General features: G+C 41.7%; 1 protein-coding gene across 2 annotated transcripts in view; it reads left to right on the top strand.

Annotated features, from left to right (window-relative positions):
* Window positions 1-4681: 4681 nt before the first annotated feature.
* LOC306799072 (amine oxidase [flavin-containing] B-like) overlaps window positions 4682-19978 on the top strand; it is a 49591-nt gene continuing 34294 nt past the window's right edge. For both annotated transcript variants that reach the window (XM_079299607.1, XM_079299608.1), the window contains exons 1-2: window positions 4682-4716; window positions 4865-4967. In XM_079299607.1, coding sequence (XP_079155733.1) covers window positions 4922-4967 — 46 coding nt within the window. In that variant the 5' untranslated portion in view covers window positions 4682-4716; window positions 4865-4921. The remainder of the gene's footprint in view (window positions 4717-4864; window positions 4968-19978) is intronic.

Below are 19978 nucleotides of genomic sequence, written 5' to 3'. Positions count from 1 at the left end.
TTAGAGCCTACATAACTCTCCCCCACTGAATGGGAAGCTGCCTCTATACCCTTTTGACTAGGAGGATCCTAAATCCACATAGACAGATGATAATAATAAGAAAGCTAAAATTATTTTGTTCCAAAAACTTGTGCACTTTTATTAAATAATTATGGCATCAGCAGAGACCTAATTTTGGGTGTTGCTCCTGCCTTGGGGTGTGACAGGCCTGGGCTGCCACTCTCCTTTGGGGGTCCCCATGATCCTTGTCCCCATCCCCAGGCAGCTGCAGGCCTGGCTGCCCTGTGGTAGTCAGACCCTTGTTCTGTTCTTGTGCTGTGGCTCTGTGTGTGCTCAGAATGTGAATGTTTGCATTCACTCATTGCTCCTACTAATAGGTTTAATCTTGTAGGTTTTACATTTAATGATCAGCCCTACTTTGAATGCAATCTGATTGTTAAAATATTCAATTTTTTCTTATTAGCTCTAGATGAATGTCAGGCTGTGTATGCTGGATTAAAACTCTTGGCTATTAACATTTACCTCTCCAGTTAACATTCACTGCTAATCAAGATGGATTTCAGTCATGGCTGGTGCCACTGTAGAGAGCAGGGACAGACTAGACAACCTGCTGGGACACCTTGCAGCAGTTTTCCCCTAGTGGAAAGCCTGGCATGCAGCTTATGCTCATTTAATTGTGCAGTATTTCAAAAGCACTGTGCTTTCACAATTTCTGCACTGATTGCATGAGGAAAATTTGAAACTGCATACAATATATGTTTAGAAGTGCATTTAAATTTGCTTTTCTTCTGCAACATCAGTGTTCAGCAAGCACAAAGGCACTGAGCAGGAGAGCAGCATGGCCTGCCACAGATTAGGGAGGTGTCAAGCCATGTTCACCCCTTCTCTGAGGGATTCTCCACCAGGGATGAAGTGCAAGCACCAATTCACTGGGTACCTGAAAGCACCAAGGCTCAGGGCACCTCAGGACAGTGGTGGAAAAGGGTGGGAGGAGGATGAACACCCAGGGATCACTGACAGGGACCTGGCACAGTGGGAGTTTGCATTCAGACCAGGAGTTTAGAAGAATTCCTGGCTTCAGTCCCCTGTACCTGAAGCAGGTGCTAATATAATCTGCAGGTAACAGATGAATCCATTCTGCTGCTTTGACTAAAGGTGATGTTAATATCCATTTACTTTCCAGCAGAAAATTTCAGAGATGTGAAACAGCTTGTCCTGAAAAAGAGACTTTCCCCCCCGAACATGTTGAAGAACAACTGTAGCACATAACAAACTACAAAAAACGGTGTTTTTTTTCTTTATTTTTTAAATGTGCTATTGTTTAAGAAGTAGAAACTGAGCATATGTGTAATTTAAAAAGCTGCACAGTGGTTTTACCAGCCACTGATGAATCATGTGCCTAAATTCTACCTCTTACACTTTGTAAATGTAGAGATCTTTGGCTTTGACCTCTACTCCATCAACTTTTCTCTACTAAATCCTCAGAACTTAGTCAGTGGTCTCAGTACCTGTTCCACCAGAGAGCATAGCTATTATGCCATTTCCTTGCCACAGTGTCAGAGAACCTAAGAAAATTAATGAAAACAATGTATTTTATCTGAGACAAACTCTAGTCTGAGGTGAGAACATGGAGGCTCTCAGCTGCTCTGTTTTCACAGGAAGTTTGCTCTGCTTTTAACATCATGCATAACGTGCCAAAAATCCAAGCAGAACACACTTTATCTATTTGATTAGTTAGAACCACATGGGATGAGTGAAGTAATGGGACCATAAAAACCAGAAACTGAATCCTAATATGATTAGATGTGAGGGCTCTAGACAAAAAAAAAAAACAAAACAAAAAAAATCAACTCATCATCTTTGTGCCATCAAAGAGTGTTTATTAGAGTTATGTACACCATCTGCTCATACCTGCTGAGACAGATACTTTAGGACTGGGACCTCTGTATGAAATCATTATTAGGGTCAGGAAATGTGTATCCCAATATCTGAGGATCCTAAAGTGCTGGACAAGCATCACAACGTTGCAAACAGAAAAACAAAGAGGGGAATACAGTACCTGTCTAATTGCACCGTGGTGTGCTGGTTTTGGCACTGGCTGGGGTTACCATCACACATGGTGTAAACATTGCAGAAGCAGAAGCCACTGAGATGAAAAAAATGAACCTTTGAACCAGACTTATTGCAGAAGAGAGGAGGGAAAACCCACCAACCTGGCTTTGGGAGAGGTTTGGCCTGTTCTAAGCAGTGCTAGATCTATTCACTAGCAGGATTATATAATGTGTCCATGAACATACAGAAACAGACTTAATGACACCCACGTTTGCTCTGTTGTATTTTAACAGGAGCCCTCTTAGGGCTCTGTGCCCTTACACTCCATGGACCTTCATGTGACTCTAGGATGTGCACCACATACTCTCAAATGCAGACAAAACAGCCTTCTGTTTCAAACACTTAAATTTTAAAAAAAGTAAAATGTATTAATTCTTAGAGCCACAAGAGGAAAATAGGAATCTGAATAATCAGAAAGGAAATAGAAAATAGGAAAACAGAAGAATCCCAGGAATAAATGTTATATATTGGGAACATCAGGAGGCTGTGGTACCTGGCATTAAATACATAAATATAACCATAGCTACCCTTGAAAAGAGTCCATAAAATGTTCCATTTCTGCTTTTGGAATAGCCTTCCCCCGTCTTCAGTGTTTCATATGGGATTTGAAATGTCTCTGCAACCATTATTTCTGATAATTTGATAATTGTGTCTCTCTCAGGATAAAGAGGTCTTGGAATTTGATTTAATCAGACAGATTCTTTAAATCAGAGTAAGAATATATATTTCTATTTTTATTCCATTTGCAGTCCCTTTAATTTTCTTCCCTCCCATTTTGCCCAAAAATTCAGGACTGTGCCTGTTGTAGTCAGTACCTGTGACTTCCATCACAGATGCCTCTCAGAACCCTATAAACTCTCACTTGAGATATTATGGAAGAGAGACAGGAACCCTCTCCAGACTTTGCTTTTTCCAATGCCCAGAAAATGGAGAACGACAGGGACTGAACAAGTGTCCTTGGCTCAGAGGATGTCTTGGGGCTGGAACCTTCTGCCCTGAGCCTGTGAGTGTGGCAGGTCAGGTGTGACTGATGTGGGTGCTGGATGGGCTCTGTACAGATACACCAGACCAAACATATTTCCATGCTTTGACCATCCCCAAATCCCGTTCTCCTGGTGCTATCCTCACAGCAGAGCAGAAACCTGAGCCATGGAAGGCTCTGCTGGGTGTGCAAGGGACCTGCCTGAAGCATCCCGGTGGATTCGACGGCACTGGAGGAGCCAGGCTTTGCCCTGTGGGTGGGTGTCACACACAGCTCTGCGCTGGAGGAGCAGTGGCACATGTCACTGTCACACAGCACACGGCACCAGCTGCCAACCCTTACATCGGGGGGTTCACAAGGAAACCCCCAGCTGCTCTGCTTTCAGAGTCCCTGCCCTGGCAGCCACAGGTGCCCGCTGGCTGCCAACACAAGCAAGCAGAGAGCCCTCGATCGGAGAGAGCCCCTCGGGAGCTGCGCTGCTCAGCCAGGGCGATTCCATCCTGGAACCGCGTGGGAGGCAGGACAGACCCGATCCCCGCCTGGCCCGGGCTGAGGGGCAGCGCCCGGCACCGGGCACCCAGAGCACAGAGCACAGAACCCAGAACACAGAGCACAGAGCACAGAGCACAGAACACAGAACACAGAGCACAGAGCACAGAGCACAGAGCACAGAGCACAGAACCCAGAACACAGAACACAGAGCACAGATCCCAGAACACAGAGCACAGAGCACAGAACACAGAGCACAGAGCACAGAACCCAGAACACAGAACACAGCACCCAGAACCCAGAACGCAGAACCCAGAACACAGCACCCAGAACACAGAGCACAGAACCCAGAACACAGAGCACAGAGCACAGAACACAGAACACAGAACCCAGAGCACAGAACACAGAGCACAGAGCACAGAACACAGAGCACAGAGCACAGAACACAGAACACAGAGCACAGAGCACAGAGCACAGAACACAGAACACAGAGCACAGAGCACAGAGCACAGAGCACAGAGCACAGAACCCAGAACACAGAACACAGAGCACAGATCCCAGAACACATAGCACAGAGCACAGAGCACAGAACCCAGAACACAGAGCACAGAACCCAGAACACAGAACACAGAGCACAGAGCACAGAACCCAGAACACAGAACCCAGAGCACAGAGCACAGAACACATAGCACAGAGCACAGAGCACAGAACCCAGAACACAGAACACAGAGCACAGAGCACAGAACACAGAGCACAGAGCACAGAGCACAGCACACAGCACACAGAACCCAGAACCCAGAACACAGCACCCAGCACACAGAACACAGCACCCAGAACCCAGAACGCAGAACCCAGAACACAGCACCCAGCACACAGCACACAGCACACAGCACACAGCACACAGAACCCAGAATCCAGAACACAGCACCCAGCACACAGAACACAGAGCACAGAGCACAGAACACAGAGCACCCAGCACACAGCACCCAGCACCCAGCACACAGCACCCAGCACACAGCACCCAGCACACAGAACTCAGAGCACAGAGCACAGCACACAGCAGCAGCAGCAGCCCTGCTCCGGGCCGGGTCCGCAGCGGGGGCGGTGCCAGTGGCGGGGCGGGACCGGCACCGGCACAGCCCGAACGGAGCGGGACCGACACCGGTACAGCCCGAACGAACCGGGGCGGGACCAGCACAGCCCGGACGGACCGAGGCGGGACCAGAGCGGGACCAGAGCGGGGGCGGTGCCAGAGGCCGGGCGGGACCGGCACCAGCACAGCCCGAACGGAGCGGAGCGGAGCGGGAGCGGAGCCGGAGCCCCGGAGCGGGCAGCGCCATGGCCGAGAGATGCGATGTGGTCGTGGTCGGGGGCGGCATCTCAGGTGGGTGCGGGGTCGGGACGGGCAGCGCGGCCGGGGATGCGCGACCCCCGCCCGGCCCCTGAAGCCGGCTGAGCGCAGCCCCTGGAGCATCGCTCGGGCGGGGAGCCGTGCGGTGCAGGCAGCATTTTATCATTGTAAACTATGAATCGTTTCAATTGTAGTGTTCTTTTAGTTATTTGTATCTTTATTTTATAATTTATCATTGGTTTTATTATTCTTTATTTTTATTAGTCTTTATTTTTATTATTTTTTATTATTCTTTATTCGCATTATTATTTTTATTATTATTTTCCCCATTATTTATTTTTACTGTAGTTAATTTTCATAATAATTTATTTTTATTATAATTTATATCCATTGTCGTTCATCTTTGCTAATAATTTTCATTTTACTATTTTTTTTTTTTAAATTCAATTTTATTTTATAGATTTACATTTTATTTTTCTGGTTCTTCCACTGCCCAGTCCTAGCATCCCCTGAACTTGTGCAGTTCTTGCAGTACCCCTGGATCTTTTGTATGAGAAGCACTCAGTATTCTCTGCACCCAGTCCAGGGGTGTTAGGCAGAGGCCCTTGGTCCCATGTGATTAATTTCAATCCTTGGCTGCCTTTTGTTCAGCGCAGGTAGAGGAATAAAGGAAAAATGCCTGCAATCAGCTGGATGAATAGGAAGTTTCTAGCTCCCCTTTCAGTGCAGGTATGGGTTTGAGAGCATGAGCAGCCTGGCAGAATGGACAGGCTGCACTGGGAGCCCAGAGCCTTCTTGCACCTGAGTGACAATCAGCTGGTTTTAGCCAGGCTGGCCTAGAAGGCCTCTGTGCCTGCCCAGTGAATCTCTCCCCTGTGCATTTTATTCCAGATGCACGTGCCAAATAAATTGTCCATCAGCAGTAGATTTTTTTCCCCTGTGCCTTTGGCAGATCAAACAGTTGCTTTTTGGTCCCTTAGCATTGGGAGGTGTGGAGTGATAGCTTCTGTGCCCTGTGATGGTCTCCTCAAAGCATGAGTACACACATCCACAGATCCAAGCAGTGTCTCCTGCCAAGCCACAAACAATTACTTGAGATCTGTTACAAAATTTGATTTTTTTTTTCCATTCATTTTCCAAATGGCTTTTAATTTCCATTATTTACTTATATATAATTCTAGATTTCTGTTTAACCATCATGGTAAGGTGTGTAGCATGCAATTTGAATGATATACAAAATGCAGAGACAAAATCACAGGCATTATTTCCTAAGGATGATTCTCTGATAACAAACTGCTGAATAATGTTTGAGTGTTTCAAGTGTGTTTATACAAACAGCAAAAAATTAACCATGGCTTTTCTGTAAAGCACAGTGGATTCCGGACACAGTGTTCTGGCTAATTTTTAATTTACATGCGTGTCACAGTGAAACTCAATTAAAGTAATTAACCCGTGGTAAATGTCTGTTCATGCCTTGTAAACAAAGACATTTTCAGTGGCATGGTTTTGTGCAGCAGTAGTGCTGCATGTTGAATGAGTTGGAGTGAGAGTCAGTGTAACAGCTTTTAAACTGCCCTTGTTACTCATGGTTGCCATGGGAATATTTTCATGGCAGACCTGCACTGAGTTTTTCTGGAAGAGCATCACGACAGAGAAGCAGTTCTAAGTGTGCTAAATCGTGTTCTTCACTCTTTGCCACCTGCAGACAGCAGCAAGTGGCAGGAGGAACAGTTTTCTATTTACTTCTCTTTACTAAATACACACCAAAATGCTCCTGTGTCATGCTGGAGCAACTTTTCTCCTACTTTCCCATAACGGTTGGAAAAATATACAGGCACAAAAATTGCTGCTGAATAATTGCCCCTCTTCAGTCACTTTCCTTTAGGTGTTGTGTACAGCTCCTGCTCCACCTCTGACTCACACTTGTCTGTAAATCATTGAGCTTGCAGCCAGCTGGTGAAACCAGGGCTTTAGCTCTCCTCACACTGATTTAAAACCCCTGCTAACATGCACAGCTGCTGCAGAGACCCCTTCTCCTGTCCACCAGAGTAGGATTTTTAAAATGAGGCACTCCTTGGAGGCTGGGTTTGTTGCTGCTCTACAGCTGGTGTGTGTTCCTTCAGAAGGTCTCTGTTTTTGAGCTGCCTGAGGCTCTTCTGACCAAGACTCTGTGTTTGCTGCCTGTAAAAGCAGCAGAAGGCTCTTGTCACATCGAGGTGTGCTGGGCAAAGCAGGTAATGCAGAGCAAACAAAGACTTGCTGTGCCAGCAGGAGGATGCAAACAAACAAGTGTCACAGAGCTGCCACTTGGCTCCCTCCTTTCTGTTTATTTCTTTAAGTCAAGCAAGATCCATTTGCAGGCTCAGACCTCCTTTGGCAGCATCTCTGCCTGTCTTTTTATCCAGGTGTCACTAGTAGGGTCTAAAATTTAAAGAGTGAAAAACCTGATAATGAAATAACAGTGCAGAGGCCTTTACAACCCTGGCAGTCTCTGTTCTTTTATCTGGAGATGCCATTTCCTTTGCTGAATCATTTTATTGCAGATTTGATATAAGGGAAGAATCAAACTGGCCAATTTAAATTTTATGTAATGAAAATCTACTCAAAATTAGTCTTAATTTCTTTCAAGTCAAAGCAATGGTCTGTGGCTTTCCTGAATTTGTCAGGTAAACTCAGTAATATTGATGATGATGAAAATCTTTGAAGAACAGGAGGATTTACTAAGGGTAGATTCTGTTTTGTGAGCAAAACTTCAGCAAAAGTCTTTGAATTTTTTTGCAAATGGTGCAGATTAAAACCAAATATTTTGAAGGAAAATTTCCTGGAGTCAAAAAGCATATATGAAAATGCTTAGCCACACATTGCATGCAAAATGCTTGGTGCTAAAGAATATTTAGATCAGAAGCATAACAGACCCTCTTAGAGCTGGAATTTGCATTGGGACAGGTTCTTCTCTTTGCTTTGAGTCCTTCTTTCATTTTGAAAGGCTCCTTTAGCATGAGGGTCAAAACAACTGTGAGAAAGCTGTAAAGTTACATCATCAAACTTGTTTATCTTCTTAATTGAGACACCAATGACTTCAAATAACATCTTGAAATCTGTTCTGAGATTTTGCTTAAAGGCTTTCTGGTTTTGTTTTCAAAAGTCTCTTCCTGTCTCTGCTTTTCCCTTGGGAACTGCTTTCCTTGCTCTGTTTTCACTTAAATGATCAGATTTTATCCTAAACCTATGCCAGTTCTTCTTGAGAAAATACTTCTCTTAAATCTCTATTGCACAGATTTTACAATCAAAGTGAGGTTAATTGATTTTTTTTTCCTTGAAGGTGAAGTATTTTCTTAATTATAATGTTATTTGAAGTATGCTTGGTGTTTTGCTGTTCACAAACCACCTGTCATGTTCCTGTAAGTATAGAAGCTAAACATTCTGTAAGACAGCATAACATCCTGTTTTGTTGGGTTTTAAAAATATTTCCATACCTATTCTTGCATTATTGAGGTGCCACTGTGGTCTCTACTCTTCTTAAGCCTCACTTTTAATTTGTGTGACAATTTAATGTGCTGTATAACTACAGTAGCTCTCACTGCATCTGTGAACCACTGTCAAGTTACTTTAAAAATAAAAATGAAACCAAAACATCCCAAAACAGACCAGGTGTTTTGAGGGCTGTTATCTGATGGTGTTATATCTGTTTAAAAATAGACTGATACAGAGGGCAAAATTGTTATTTAAAACAATTCTGGGACACATTGTAAGAAAACTATAGATACAATACATTTTATTTAGTAGATACTTGTTTCTTTTTGCCCTCCAGTAAAAAATGACAATGTCTCAATACTCCTCCTCTAAAAAGATTGTTTACCAAACAAGATGTTTTTTGGAGTACATTACTAGTCTGGGAGTCCTATGCTAGATGTCCATTTGGAGAAGAAAAAAACCCCACAAAACAAATGAAGGCATGGAGGAAATAACTGTTCATGATGAACCAGAATGGGTCAGTCAGTGGGAGCACTCTGACCCTCTCCAGGGAATGTCACCTCCCTGGGATGCACCCTGGCAGAGGGAATCCAGGATATTTTCCTGTCAGTTGACATGATGAACCTCTTGGTTAACATTTTCATTAACATTTTCTTGGTTAACATTTTCACCTGTCTCTGACAGCAGGAAGTTTTTCCTTTTTTTCTCAACCCCTCTCATGGCTAAAGCAGTATGAGCAAATTAGAAGGAACCTGCATTTGACTTCTGGACATTTCACATTAAAAACAAAACAAAACAAAAACAATTTGGCAATGCACAGTAAACAGAACAAAAAAGCAGCTGCATAATGTGAAATAGTTTGGTAGCCTAGGCAGCAGGGACAGCTCTTGTAATTCACTGTCTGAGACCTCCTAATTGGTCTGAGAGTTGATTTGATAAGAAGCTTTCCAGTCTACCTGCAGGAGCCATCTCATCTCACAAGGCTCAGGGTGATGCATCATTAAAAAAGGTTTTCCATTAGCTTATTTAACCATTATGAAAGGGTGTTGCTAGGGAAAGTTCATTCAGTCTGTTCAGCAAAATGTGAAAGCTATATGGTAGGGGAAAAAGGTAAGTTAGTAAGGCAAAACTTTGGGAAAGGAATTGCTGTTATGTCTATTATGGGAAATATGTTGAGCTATTATGGGAAATAACTGGTAAGGAATCAAAGTTTACAAACTGGAAAGTTCACAGGATTTTCTTATCTGTGCTGCTGAATTGTTGGTTTTTTTTTTGTTTTTTATGTTTTTGTTTTTGGATTTCTGTTTTTTGTTTTTTTTTTTTTTTTTTTTTTTTTTTTTTTTTTTTTTTTTTTTTTTTGAACAAACAAGATTCAAAGCAGGAGAGGCTGAAAGCTCTTTGTAAGCAAGTCCTGTGCATTGTTTGCTTGGACAGCCACCTGCAGGGGTGCTTTTAGTTGGTGAGATTTGTCAGAGTTTGGTCGAGCAGTTGACTAGAACCAAATCACACTGGAGGTGGGGATTGATGTTTGTCTGCATTAGGGAGATTGTTCAGATCAAGTGTGTGATGTTCTGCACTATTTTTTCACATAGACACTGCCAGCTTGTTGTCTTGGGAAGCTTAGTTTTCCTGATCAAAGATAGTGACATGGAAAGAGTAAGTATTTCAATTTTGTGCTCTTCTTCCTTCTATGAAGACACAGTTAAATTTTTTTTGCTTGGTCCTCTTGACCACAGATGTGCACCTGCATCCTCTATGTCCATCCTATGTGTTTTCTCCTTGCCTACTTCTCTTTCATTTTCTTGTAGCATCAAGAGGTTGCCAAAAGATCACATTCTGCATACTTAGGAATCATGATTTGCTCATTTTACTCCTTGGCACCATCAAGTTCAGGTGTTATTTTAGAGAGATGCAATTCATTGTCCTTCCCCTGCTGATCAGTGTCAGTCCCCAGCAAGCAACACAATGTCAGGCACCACAGTGACCCAGGGCTGGGTTAAACACTGGTGCCTGTGTTTAAGTGGGCTGGGATGAGCAGCCACTGCTCTGCTCCATCCTGGAGTGTTCAGGTTGTCTGAGTTGATCTCAGGAGTGAGTTGACAAGGATACTCTTGGCTACTGGAGGTGCTCTTATCAACTGGTGTGTGTATGCAGTCTTATCCAAAGCTGAGGGATGTGCCAAAAAGCTGTGTATTCATGTTTGCACTGCCTGAGCAGCCTGAGCTATGTGAGCTTACACAGCCCTGACAGTCTCAGAGGTAAACTTCCAGTGCTGCTTGCATTATTATAAACCAGCAGAGAGTTTTCTCTGTATTTACATATCTTGCACAGCAGCTAATGACAATGAATTAGGCCTTATGCCTAATTTAATCATTTCAGAAGTCTTTTCTTCTTCTGAAGTTATTATTCTGTATGTAAACAATCTGGGGGATTTTGGCATATTTCCCACTGCCACTATGGAGTTTCTTTCTCCATAGCACAACTGACAATTGTAACTAAAGAGTTATGTTATTTCATGATAAAAAGCCATGTTGTCTCACTGCTCCTTCCCAAAACAGGAGATGTTTGCCTTTGTGTTCTCTGCTCTGTAGCAGTTATTTCACAGAGTGCACTAATACAGCAGTGAAGTTCATCATGGTTATAAAAGTTTCCTGAGCAGGGCCCTAGATTATTGGAGACCTTCCTTTGGATTTCCTTTGCTGAGAATGTGTCTTACAAAGCACTCAGGGATGATTCTAAAATCAGTCATCATTCCTGAGGAGTTGTAGAACAGTTTGGGCTGGAAGGAACCTCTACAGATCAGCTATTCCAGCTGTCCTGCAATGGGCAGGGACATCTTCAACTAGATCAGGTTGTTCTGGCCTTGAATGTTTCCACCACCTCTCCTGTCCAATCTGTCTAGCATTTCACCATCCTCACTGTAAGAAATTATTCTTTACATCTAATCTGAATCCACCCTCTTTCAATCTAAAATCATTATCCCTTATTGTGACAGGCCCTACTAAGAATTTCATCCTCATCTGTCTGATAAGCCTCTTTAGGCACTGGAAGCTGTTACAGGGTTTTCCCAGAGCCCTCCCTTCTCCAGGCTGAACAAACCAAGTTCTCTCAGCCTTTCCTCATAGGAAAGGTGTTCCATCCCTCAGACCTTCTTTGTGGGCCTCCTCTGGACCTGCTGGTCCTTGTTTTTTTTGTGATGAGGACTCCAGGGCTTCAGCCAGGCTTCAGTTTCTTGAGGAAATTACATTTATCTCAATAAAGTTTCAGTCATTTAATTTTTATATAGCCATTTTTGAACTTAACATGATTTTCCTTCTGGGCTGAAAACCTATTTCATCTTTGTAAACTTATGTCAGATATTATTATTGCTGCCTTGAAGGATGGTCAAAATGTGATAATTCATCTAATCCACTAGGTTTTTTTTTTCCCTTGTGGACCAATTCGTGTCTAAGGTTTATACTTCTGTAATGCTGCATTATTCTTGTTTAACTTTTTTTTTTTTTTTCTATTTTCAGTGGTCAGTGAGGCTGCACTACAGGTCATTGGTATTTAAACCATGAATGACTAGCATTCTTCTAAACAACCCACCCATTCTCTTGTATTTTGTACTTTCTCTGTCCTGTCAGTTTTCTGTTCAAACAGCTTGCTTAAAAGAAAAATCAGTATAAATTCACTTGGTAAACTGTATTTCCTCCATGAACCCCTATTTGTTTTGGGACTTGAAGGGAAGAGAAAGAAGGATGGTCATCAGGGTCTCATTTGAGGAGACCTGAGTTCTGGATAGATGAGTAGTAAAAGAGGTGCTGAAAAGTGCCTGTCAAGCCATGGAGGAGTTGCATTGACCCAGACAAGAAACAGTGAGAATATTATTTATGGGAAGAGCAGCCTTCTGTTCCTATGGCACTCACAGCCCCACAGGACTCAACTGTGTGAGTTTTGAGGGCTCCTAACAGGATCAGGAGCAGCAGCAGCCATGGATGGAGAGCAGGGAGCTGCCCAAGGAAATGATGGGCATTGGGAATTTTGTAGGGGGTCTGTGTGATTGTGTAGAGGAAAGGAGGGCAAGGGATAAGGAGGGGGGGAAGCAAAGTGAAAACCATCCCTGGAAGAATGGGTGCTCTAGTCTAGGAAGACTGAGACCTTGTGGGTTACTTCTAGTAGCTGGCACATCTGGCAAAATAAATCACAGCTGCACTAATTTTTACCACTGAAGAATCTGGCTGTGACTCATTAGAGGCTTGGGCATCTTTAAGTTGTGGTGGTGACCTGGCTTCTGTTGGCACTTCATTTTTCAGGTGGTCACAGAGTTCCCTGAAGTTTTGATTTATTTTAAACCTGCTCATCTTACAGATATTACTTTGTACTATTCAAGTTTTTCATACTTTTCAGTTTCCACACAGCTGGAAGTGAGGAGGGTGGGGAGGACAGATGCCCCTGGAGCCTCCTGCCTCCCAGGCAGCTGGTTTTTATCTTGATGGTGTAATTCATATATAAAACATTGAATTGAGTCTGTTCAGTTGACTGCACACAGCAGCAGCTGATCAAACAGCAGGTTCATACTGTGCACCATGATTACCTGGATTACTAGGACAGCTTGAGTATAAACTGGGCTCATTTTGCTTGAGTGATAAATCTGTGTTTGAAGGTATTAAATATTGGCTCAAGACACCTCTTTTGTTCCAATATGAATTAATTTTTTATGAGGTAGCTTGGCCAGAGGCTGAATCAGTGATTTATGCTAAATAATGAGTATCAATGAGGAAAGGAAGGGTTGAAAATGCTTTTATTTTCCACTTTAGATATTTATCTTTTCTCCTATTCTTCCTTCACCATTTTTGTCCCTACACATTCTATCAGAATGTACAATTCTAGTGGTAACCTTTTTTTCTTTGCTAGCAATGATGTTTTTATGAATTCTTTGGATCAAACTTCTTCCTGCCTGCACTTAGAGATGGATGGATGGAAGCCACAAGTCATCTGATTTAGTGGTTCTCTTTGGGCTTCTCTTCACGACATGTACATTTTCAGCCTTTGATATCTTAGCTGGAGAATGGTTTGGGCTTTCAGGAGGGTTCATCTTAATTTTTCAAATAAATAAAATGTTCATAAATTCTGGTAGGCTTTACAATTTAGCCTGTGTGTGTACACAACTACTTGTATATGTGGGCTGTGATGATGACAGGAATTTCCAAAGAGTCTCTGGGGCTGTTTGGAAGTGACATTGAGAGGTGCTCAACATAAATCTGTAATTATTATGTGTTATTTGTGTGAAATTCATTAGCTGAAGATCAATTAAAATATGGACTGAATGGATAGCCATGGAATGAGGACATAATGGGTCTGCTGGATTTTGCTGTTGCCCAGCCTGGCCTAGGTGAACACCTATGAGTTATTAGATACTGAGAAATCTGGGAAATTACACATTGATCTTTAATGTAAAGATATGAGCATGATATTCTGTTTATTTTTTAAGTTTACTTCTTCCAGTTGATTGTGCTTTTTGAGCATTTACTTTTCTCAGAAGACTAAAAAAAATGAATTCTTCACTTGACAACAAGCAAGACTTGGCAAAACAGATAAGCATTTCTCTTCTGAGGCAACTGATGCATAATTTTGCAAAATTTTCCAGATGCAGCTTAGCCTTTTTCTTCCTCACATTGCTGTGTATGGAAGGCAAAATTATTCTTCAGAATAAACCTGTCTGGCATTTCATTTGCTTGTAGATCTATTCATGATAGTAATGCCTAAAAGGATGCTTTTAGGAAACTGCCTGTATGGACCCTCAGCCAGTTCACTGTGCTCAGCTTTATTTGATCCAGTGCTATGATCTGTTTGTTGTTCCCTCTGTCCTTTTCCCCCTCTGTTTTGTCTATTGTGTTTTGAGGCAGCCCAGATTGTAAACTAGGAGAAAGGGATGACCTAAGCTAAAGGAGTCCCTGGGACTGAGGGTGTGTGATATTATCAGAGTATAAATCATAATTACATTATTAATATTATTACTAATATTAACTTTAACTTTTCAGTATATCCTGGAGCCATAACAAAGGACCCACAGAATGTGTTTGGATTTGTTTTTTTTTTAATTTGCTGAAGCCTAGAAAACTTCTGACATGTTTTTACAGTGTGATGTGGGCATGGCTGTTCATGACAAGTCCATTAAATGAAGAAAACACAGTAAATGATTGATACCAGAAATACTCAATCTTTGAAAATCTGGAGATTTGTCAATATGAAGTTTCAGAGGGAACTTCAGATGCAAAAGTGAAGTGGAGTTGAGGGAAGGCTTGGGCAGCACAGCTGTGCCTTTGGTGCATAAGCCTGGGTACCACTGTACCAAAGGTGTTGGGTTTCCATCCAAATGCCACAAATTGTCTCCATCCCATGCTTGGCAGGGCTGGATCTTAACATCCCACAACCTTGGTCATCTCCCTTGTATCTGCCCAGGTTCTGTATCACCTAACCAGCTGCAATGCTGGGACAAGCTGAATGTTTGTAATTCTGGTTTTAAGAACTTAATAAATGCTTAATAAATGCTGCTCACTGCACTGTGGATGGATCATCCAGGATCTCCTGCAAGGAGAAGGGATCACAGAAAGCTGGGACTAGAGTTTATGCTCCCATGAAGTCCCATTAACTCATGGGGATGCTCACACTGACCTCAGTGACAAAATTACAGAATTAGAGCTCAGACAGAAAAACTCATTGCCTTGGCTAGACAATGAAATGCCAACAGAAATAAATTATATTTGCTCATAGAGTGCTGTATCTTAGGCAGAAATGTTAGGTCCTTTGTACAAATATTTTAAGTAAATGTACATTTTAAGCAGATAGGTTGATAATGTCTCTTTTTGCTCCTTGGGGTTTCTGAAACTGTAATTTTTGTTGTTTTCCTAAGCTCCATAATGTTCTAGGTGGGTGATATTCATTTTGATGGCATTAATTTCAGCATGGTGATACAGTTTAAGAAAATATCTCATTTTTGCCATGCCAAAATAGTTGGGTCAAAAAAGAGTTGCTTTGCTAGTTTCCACTGTACTGTTTAGGCATGAAGGTAAGGCACCAAAAGTGACAATTGACATTGGCCCAGCTCTCATTTAGGTTTTAGGTTCTGAACTATAATTTTTGAATTTTCTTTGGTAAGATTGAGTCAGATATCTAAATTACCATTGTTAAGGTGGCCCAGATTAGAGAAGTTAAAAGGTTACTGAAGGCACAGTATTCTTCACAAGAACAAAATTCCTCCTTAATGTGAGGAACATTACAAAACTATTCTGTGCCACCTTAACTCACCCAGACCCTGGGCCAATGCTGGTTTTGCTTTCTTGTTGCTGTTGCTGTCTTGATTTTTGTTTTATTTACAATTCTTATCAATAATGCCTTGCAGGCATTATTGTCTCAGGCCATTATTTCAATTAAAACATTTTAGGTGGCTAATGATGAGTGACAGAGGTAAAGGTGACCAGTGCCAGGTTTGATCTCTCAGGGGCAGAGCAATAATCAGATTGTGCTCATTAGGGCACAAACAACACCAGTGCTATTAAATTGCAGTTTCTAGCACAGCCATGCAATAAAGGAGCTGGGGAGCACAAAGGAGAAATCCCACTGCTGCAGAAAGTCTCCTTGGCTATGGGCGAGGTCTTTTCCCTGGTCCTGCCCTCCATCCCTCCAAGGTCACAGTGACATGGAAACTGCACTGAATTACAGGATGTTGTGAGGACATCTCTTAGAAGGAGGTCAGAGATCCCTGAATATAAACAAGGAGGGTTTTTATTTGAATTTTTGAGTAACTCAGTCTTAGCAACAGCAAACCAAATTTTTCTGCTAACTGATCTAATTTTTACATGCTAGAAAGTTAATTCCTGATTGAGAGAGTGTTTTTTTTAATCTTTCTTCCACAATTTACCTTTCCTGCTTGGGGCATATTCCTCTGAGTTTCTTCTTCCAGACCTCATTCACTGCAGCTGTGTTGACCACTAATGGTGGTGTTCTCCCCAAATGTCTTTCTGCAGCATTAACAGATGGATTTTGTTTCTTTGGGTACAGTGCAGCAGTTTTGACCAATTTCATTTATTTGCTGTATGTATTTTGCAAATATTCCAAAGGCAGTATCAAAAGTGCTAGCATCAAAGATGGTAGGTCAGTGATATTGTACAAAAACACCTCATAGTGAGGAAAGTTGTATTTCTCATGTGATCGCACAGCAGTACCAGATTCTATAACTTTTTGTAGGTTTTGACAGATTTCCTGTTTTTTTTCTTAACATTTTAGATACTTTAGGTAGGGATTTTAAATTTTTTTGCGGGATTGGGGTTTTTTGTGGTTGGTTTTTTTTTCTTCTTCTTTTGAGACTCATCACTTGAATTAAGAAAAGAAGTTAAATTCATGGCCTCTCTGGTCAAAATGAGACTTATATTCAAGATCAAGAAGAAGAATGGAAAGATTAATAAAATAACAGATTCAATGTGTTAAATATCCATGGACATCCATCTGCTGAATAATTGAATAATTCTGTTAAAAATACTTGAGTTCATCTACCTTAGATCCTGGAGTCTTACTTGTTTGTGTATAATCAGTTACCAAATGTTTCCTTTTTTTGATGTCAGCCTTGTGACACATTTTTGCACCCCAGGATTTCTGCATTAACCCCAGGGCAGAGGACTGTGCTGTTCTGCAGGCTGAGTGCTCTCCCATTTCCAAGGTGGATTTTTGGGCACATCCTCATGCTGAGCCTGCTGCAATGTTTGTTTATTGCTCTGGGCTGCACCAAGGCTGCTCTGCCCACTGCCTGTGTCAAGCAGCATCTGCTACCTGACATCTCTGCAGACTCAGTGATTTAGATGTGGCTGAACAGGTTGACAACCAGGAAAAAAAACAAAAACAAAAAAAAACCCCAACCTTTGCAAACATATCTTTTGTGTCAAAATAAATGCAGGGAGAAAAATGTTGGCAAATTCACTGTATTGGAGGAAGTTCTGCATTAAGACCTGCAAATTAATACAGCACATGTACAATGGCAGCATTTCTTCCTGCTCAATGTACAATTTTAGTCAAAGGGAGGAATTTTTATTGTTATTAGGTGAAGAATTTTTTTTTGTGCCAGCCCTTTTAGGAGCTATTACTTGAATGCCTGTGGCTTAGAACTTTCTTTGCTCCCTCTGTGAATTAAAATTTAGAATCTGTAGATGATTTTAAGAATTATATAAATGAGAAAAGCGATTTTTTTCCTAGAAAGGATAATAAATATGGAGGAACATGATAAAGTAATGAGTAATACAGGAATGCCTTCAGAAATTCGCAGCTTTTCAGGGCTGGAATTTCCAGTCATGTCCTTTCTAGTGGTTTTTCTGTTGAAATGCTAAGATTTCAGGTGTTTCAGTAAAATTGCTGATATTTTATCATAGGGCTACATTTTAGGGCACATGGGGGTCAGATGAAGAATGAGACTCTTCTCACATTGGTCAATTAAAATATAAATATCATGAATATGTTATTATTATATATATAATAATATCAACATATTACAATATTATATATAATACAAGTATATATAATCAAATACATATATATATATATATACACACACATATATACAAATATATAATGAAGGTTGGACTCTATGATCTTGGAGATATTTCCAAGCTTAATGATTTTATGATTGTATGAAATAGCCATTTGGATTTTGCCCTAGTATAAATGTGTAAGATTTTCTGTTAAAAAAAAAATAAATTGAAAATCTGAATTAGTCATTGTCTCAGGATAAGAAAGCTGTTATGTCAGGAAGAGAGGTTGTAATGAAGCTGTTTAGTGAAATGGTGCAATTTAATGTGTTTAGTAGGTACAGAGACATCAAACAAGAAAGAAGTAAGTTAGAGCTGAAGATGAAATAATTACTGTGATGATTACATTTGAGTCCAGTCTGTGTGAATGCAGATTGCTGCACGATGGGGAGAGAAAAAAATGATTTTCGTGACTTGAACTTGCATTGTAAGATTCTGGGGGAGGCAATCTCCCACCAGGATCTCTGGGTGGCTGTGTTGGGTACCAGGTTGTCATGGTAACAGATGGAGGCTTGCCCAGTTAAGCATCCTCTAAACACGGTTGTTTTTTCAGTCTGGGGCTTCACATAATCATCTTTGTTTCTTTGTTGTTTGCATTAATTATCTGCCTGTTGGTTCTTTGAGCAGAACTGCACGTGAGTCTGCTTAATTGTTTGATTTCTGCTGTATCTCTCTCTGTATATATCTATATATGGCTCTTTGACCTTGAGAAAGCTGACCTGTGCTGGAAACTGGACCCAATTTCTGTCTTCTGTGAAATGGTGGCAAAAGTGGCTGAGCCCTTACGCTGCAATTCAGATCTGATTCTACTGGAATGCTCCTGGGGAGGAGGGAAAGCTGCCTGTGGCTGACAAAATGCTCAGCATAAAATAGGAGTAATAATAGCATCAGTCACAGTTTTGGATGGCTTTTGCATTTGAATGCAGCTCTTTGCCTCTTTTGTGAGGAATGGGGGCAATATCAAAGATCTGCCTTTTGTTAGTGGAGTGTTAGAATGGCAGGTAAGTCAGAGGCAGTTCTGGAATGTGAAAGGGTTAAACTTCTCAAGAGGAGACATTATATCATATGTGATTTTTCCAGGCTTTGCTTCACAGGTATCCTGTGTGCTCTGTTTGCAGCCTTGGGGCACAGAGAGAACCACTCTGACTCTTGCTCAGAAAAGAGGTTGTGGTTTGTGGGGTTTTCTGCAGCAGTTGTTAGTTTGTGGAAAGCAGACCTCAACCTCATGCCCCAAAGTTCACATTCTAATGTTCATTTCCATTTTAATACTCTTTTGTTGCTGTTCCTGGTGCTTTACCTGCCCTTGTACCGCTTTGGCTTAGAGCTCTCCCTCCACATCATCAGTCCCTTCTGTTATTATGGTGACAGTCCAAGAGCCAAGTTTGGGTCCAACAGGGATGAAGTAATGTGGCAGTACTGGGATTCCTAATGTGTGAGACACCAAAACCAGCAACATTCCCACCTGGCATTTGCACTGTACTGTGGTCTCTGTCACCAGCAGCCTGGAGTTATCCTGTTGTGTGTGTGTGTAATGGTTTTGAAATCAAAACCAGTGAGAGACTTTAAGTCAGAAGTACAATTTAATAGGAAAAAGAAGAAAAAATAAAATACATGCAATAGTACAAAAGAAAAACCACTGACAGAGTCAGAATACAATCTGACACCCTGCTAGGTAGGGTGGTGGTAGCGGTACAGATGAAGTGTTCTTCTTGAAGCAGTGATTCAGTAGAGATCCTGGCAATGATCCTGGTAGCTCATCCTCTGTAAATCAGTGGGTAAGGGCTGCCTTGGTGTTCAAAAATCTCAGTTTTTATCTAGGTAGGAAAGGATTGGCTCGTCCCCCTGGGTGGAGCGTCTCCCAGTGGGAAGATGTAATTTTATCAGTCACATGGTGGGACTCAATGGCCCATTAACAGGAGATATCTCCCTGGAGGAAGGATGGGTCCTAGGAAAGATCATGAATATTGCCCCACCTGTTTTTTAACAGATGGTCCATTAGCAGAGGATATCTCC

The sequence above is a fragment of the Erithacus rubecula genome, assembly GCF_903797595.1.
Source record: "Erithacus rubecula genome assembly, chromosome: 1".
NCBI lineage: Eukaryota > Metazoa > Chordata > Aves > Passeriformes > Muscicapidae > Erithacus > Erithacus rubecula.
This window is presented reverse-complemented; position numbering and strand designations above follow the sequence as displayed.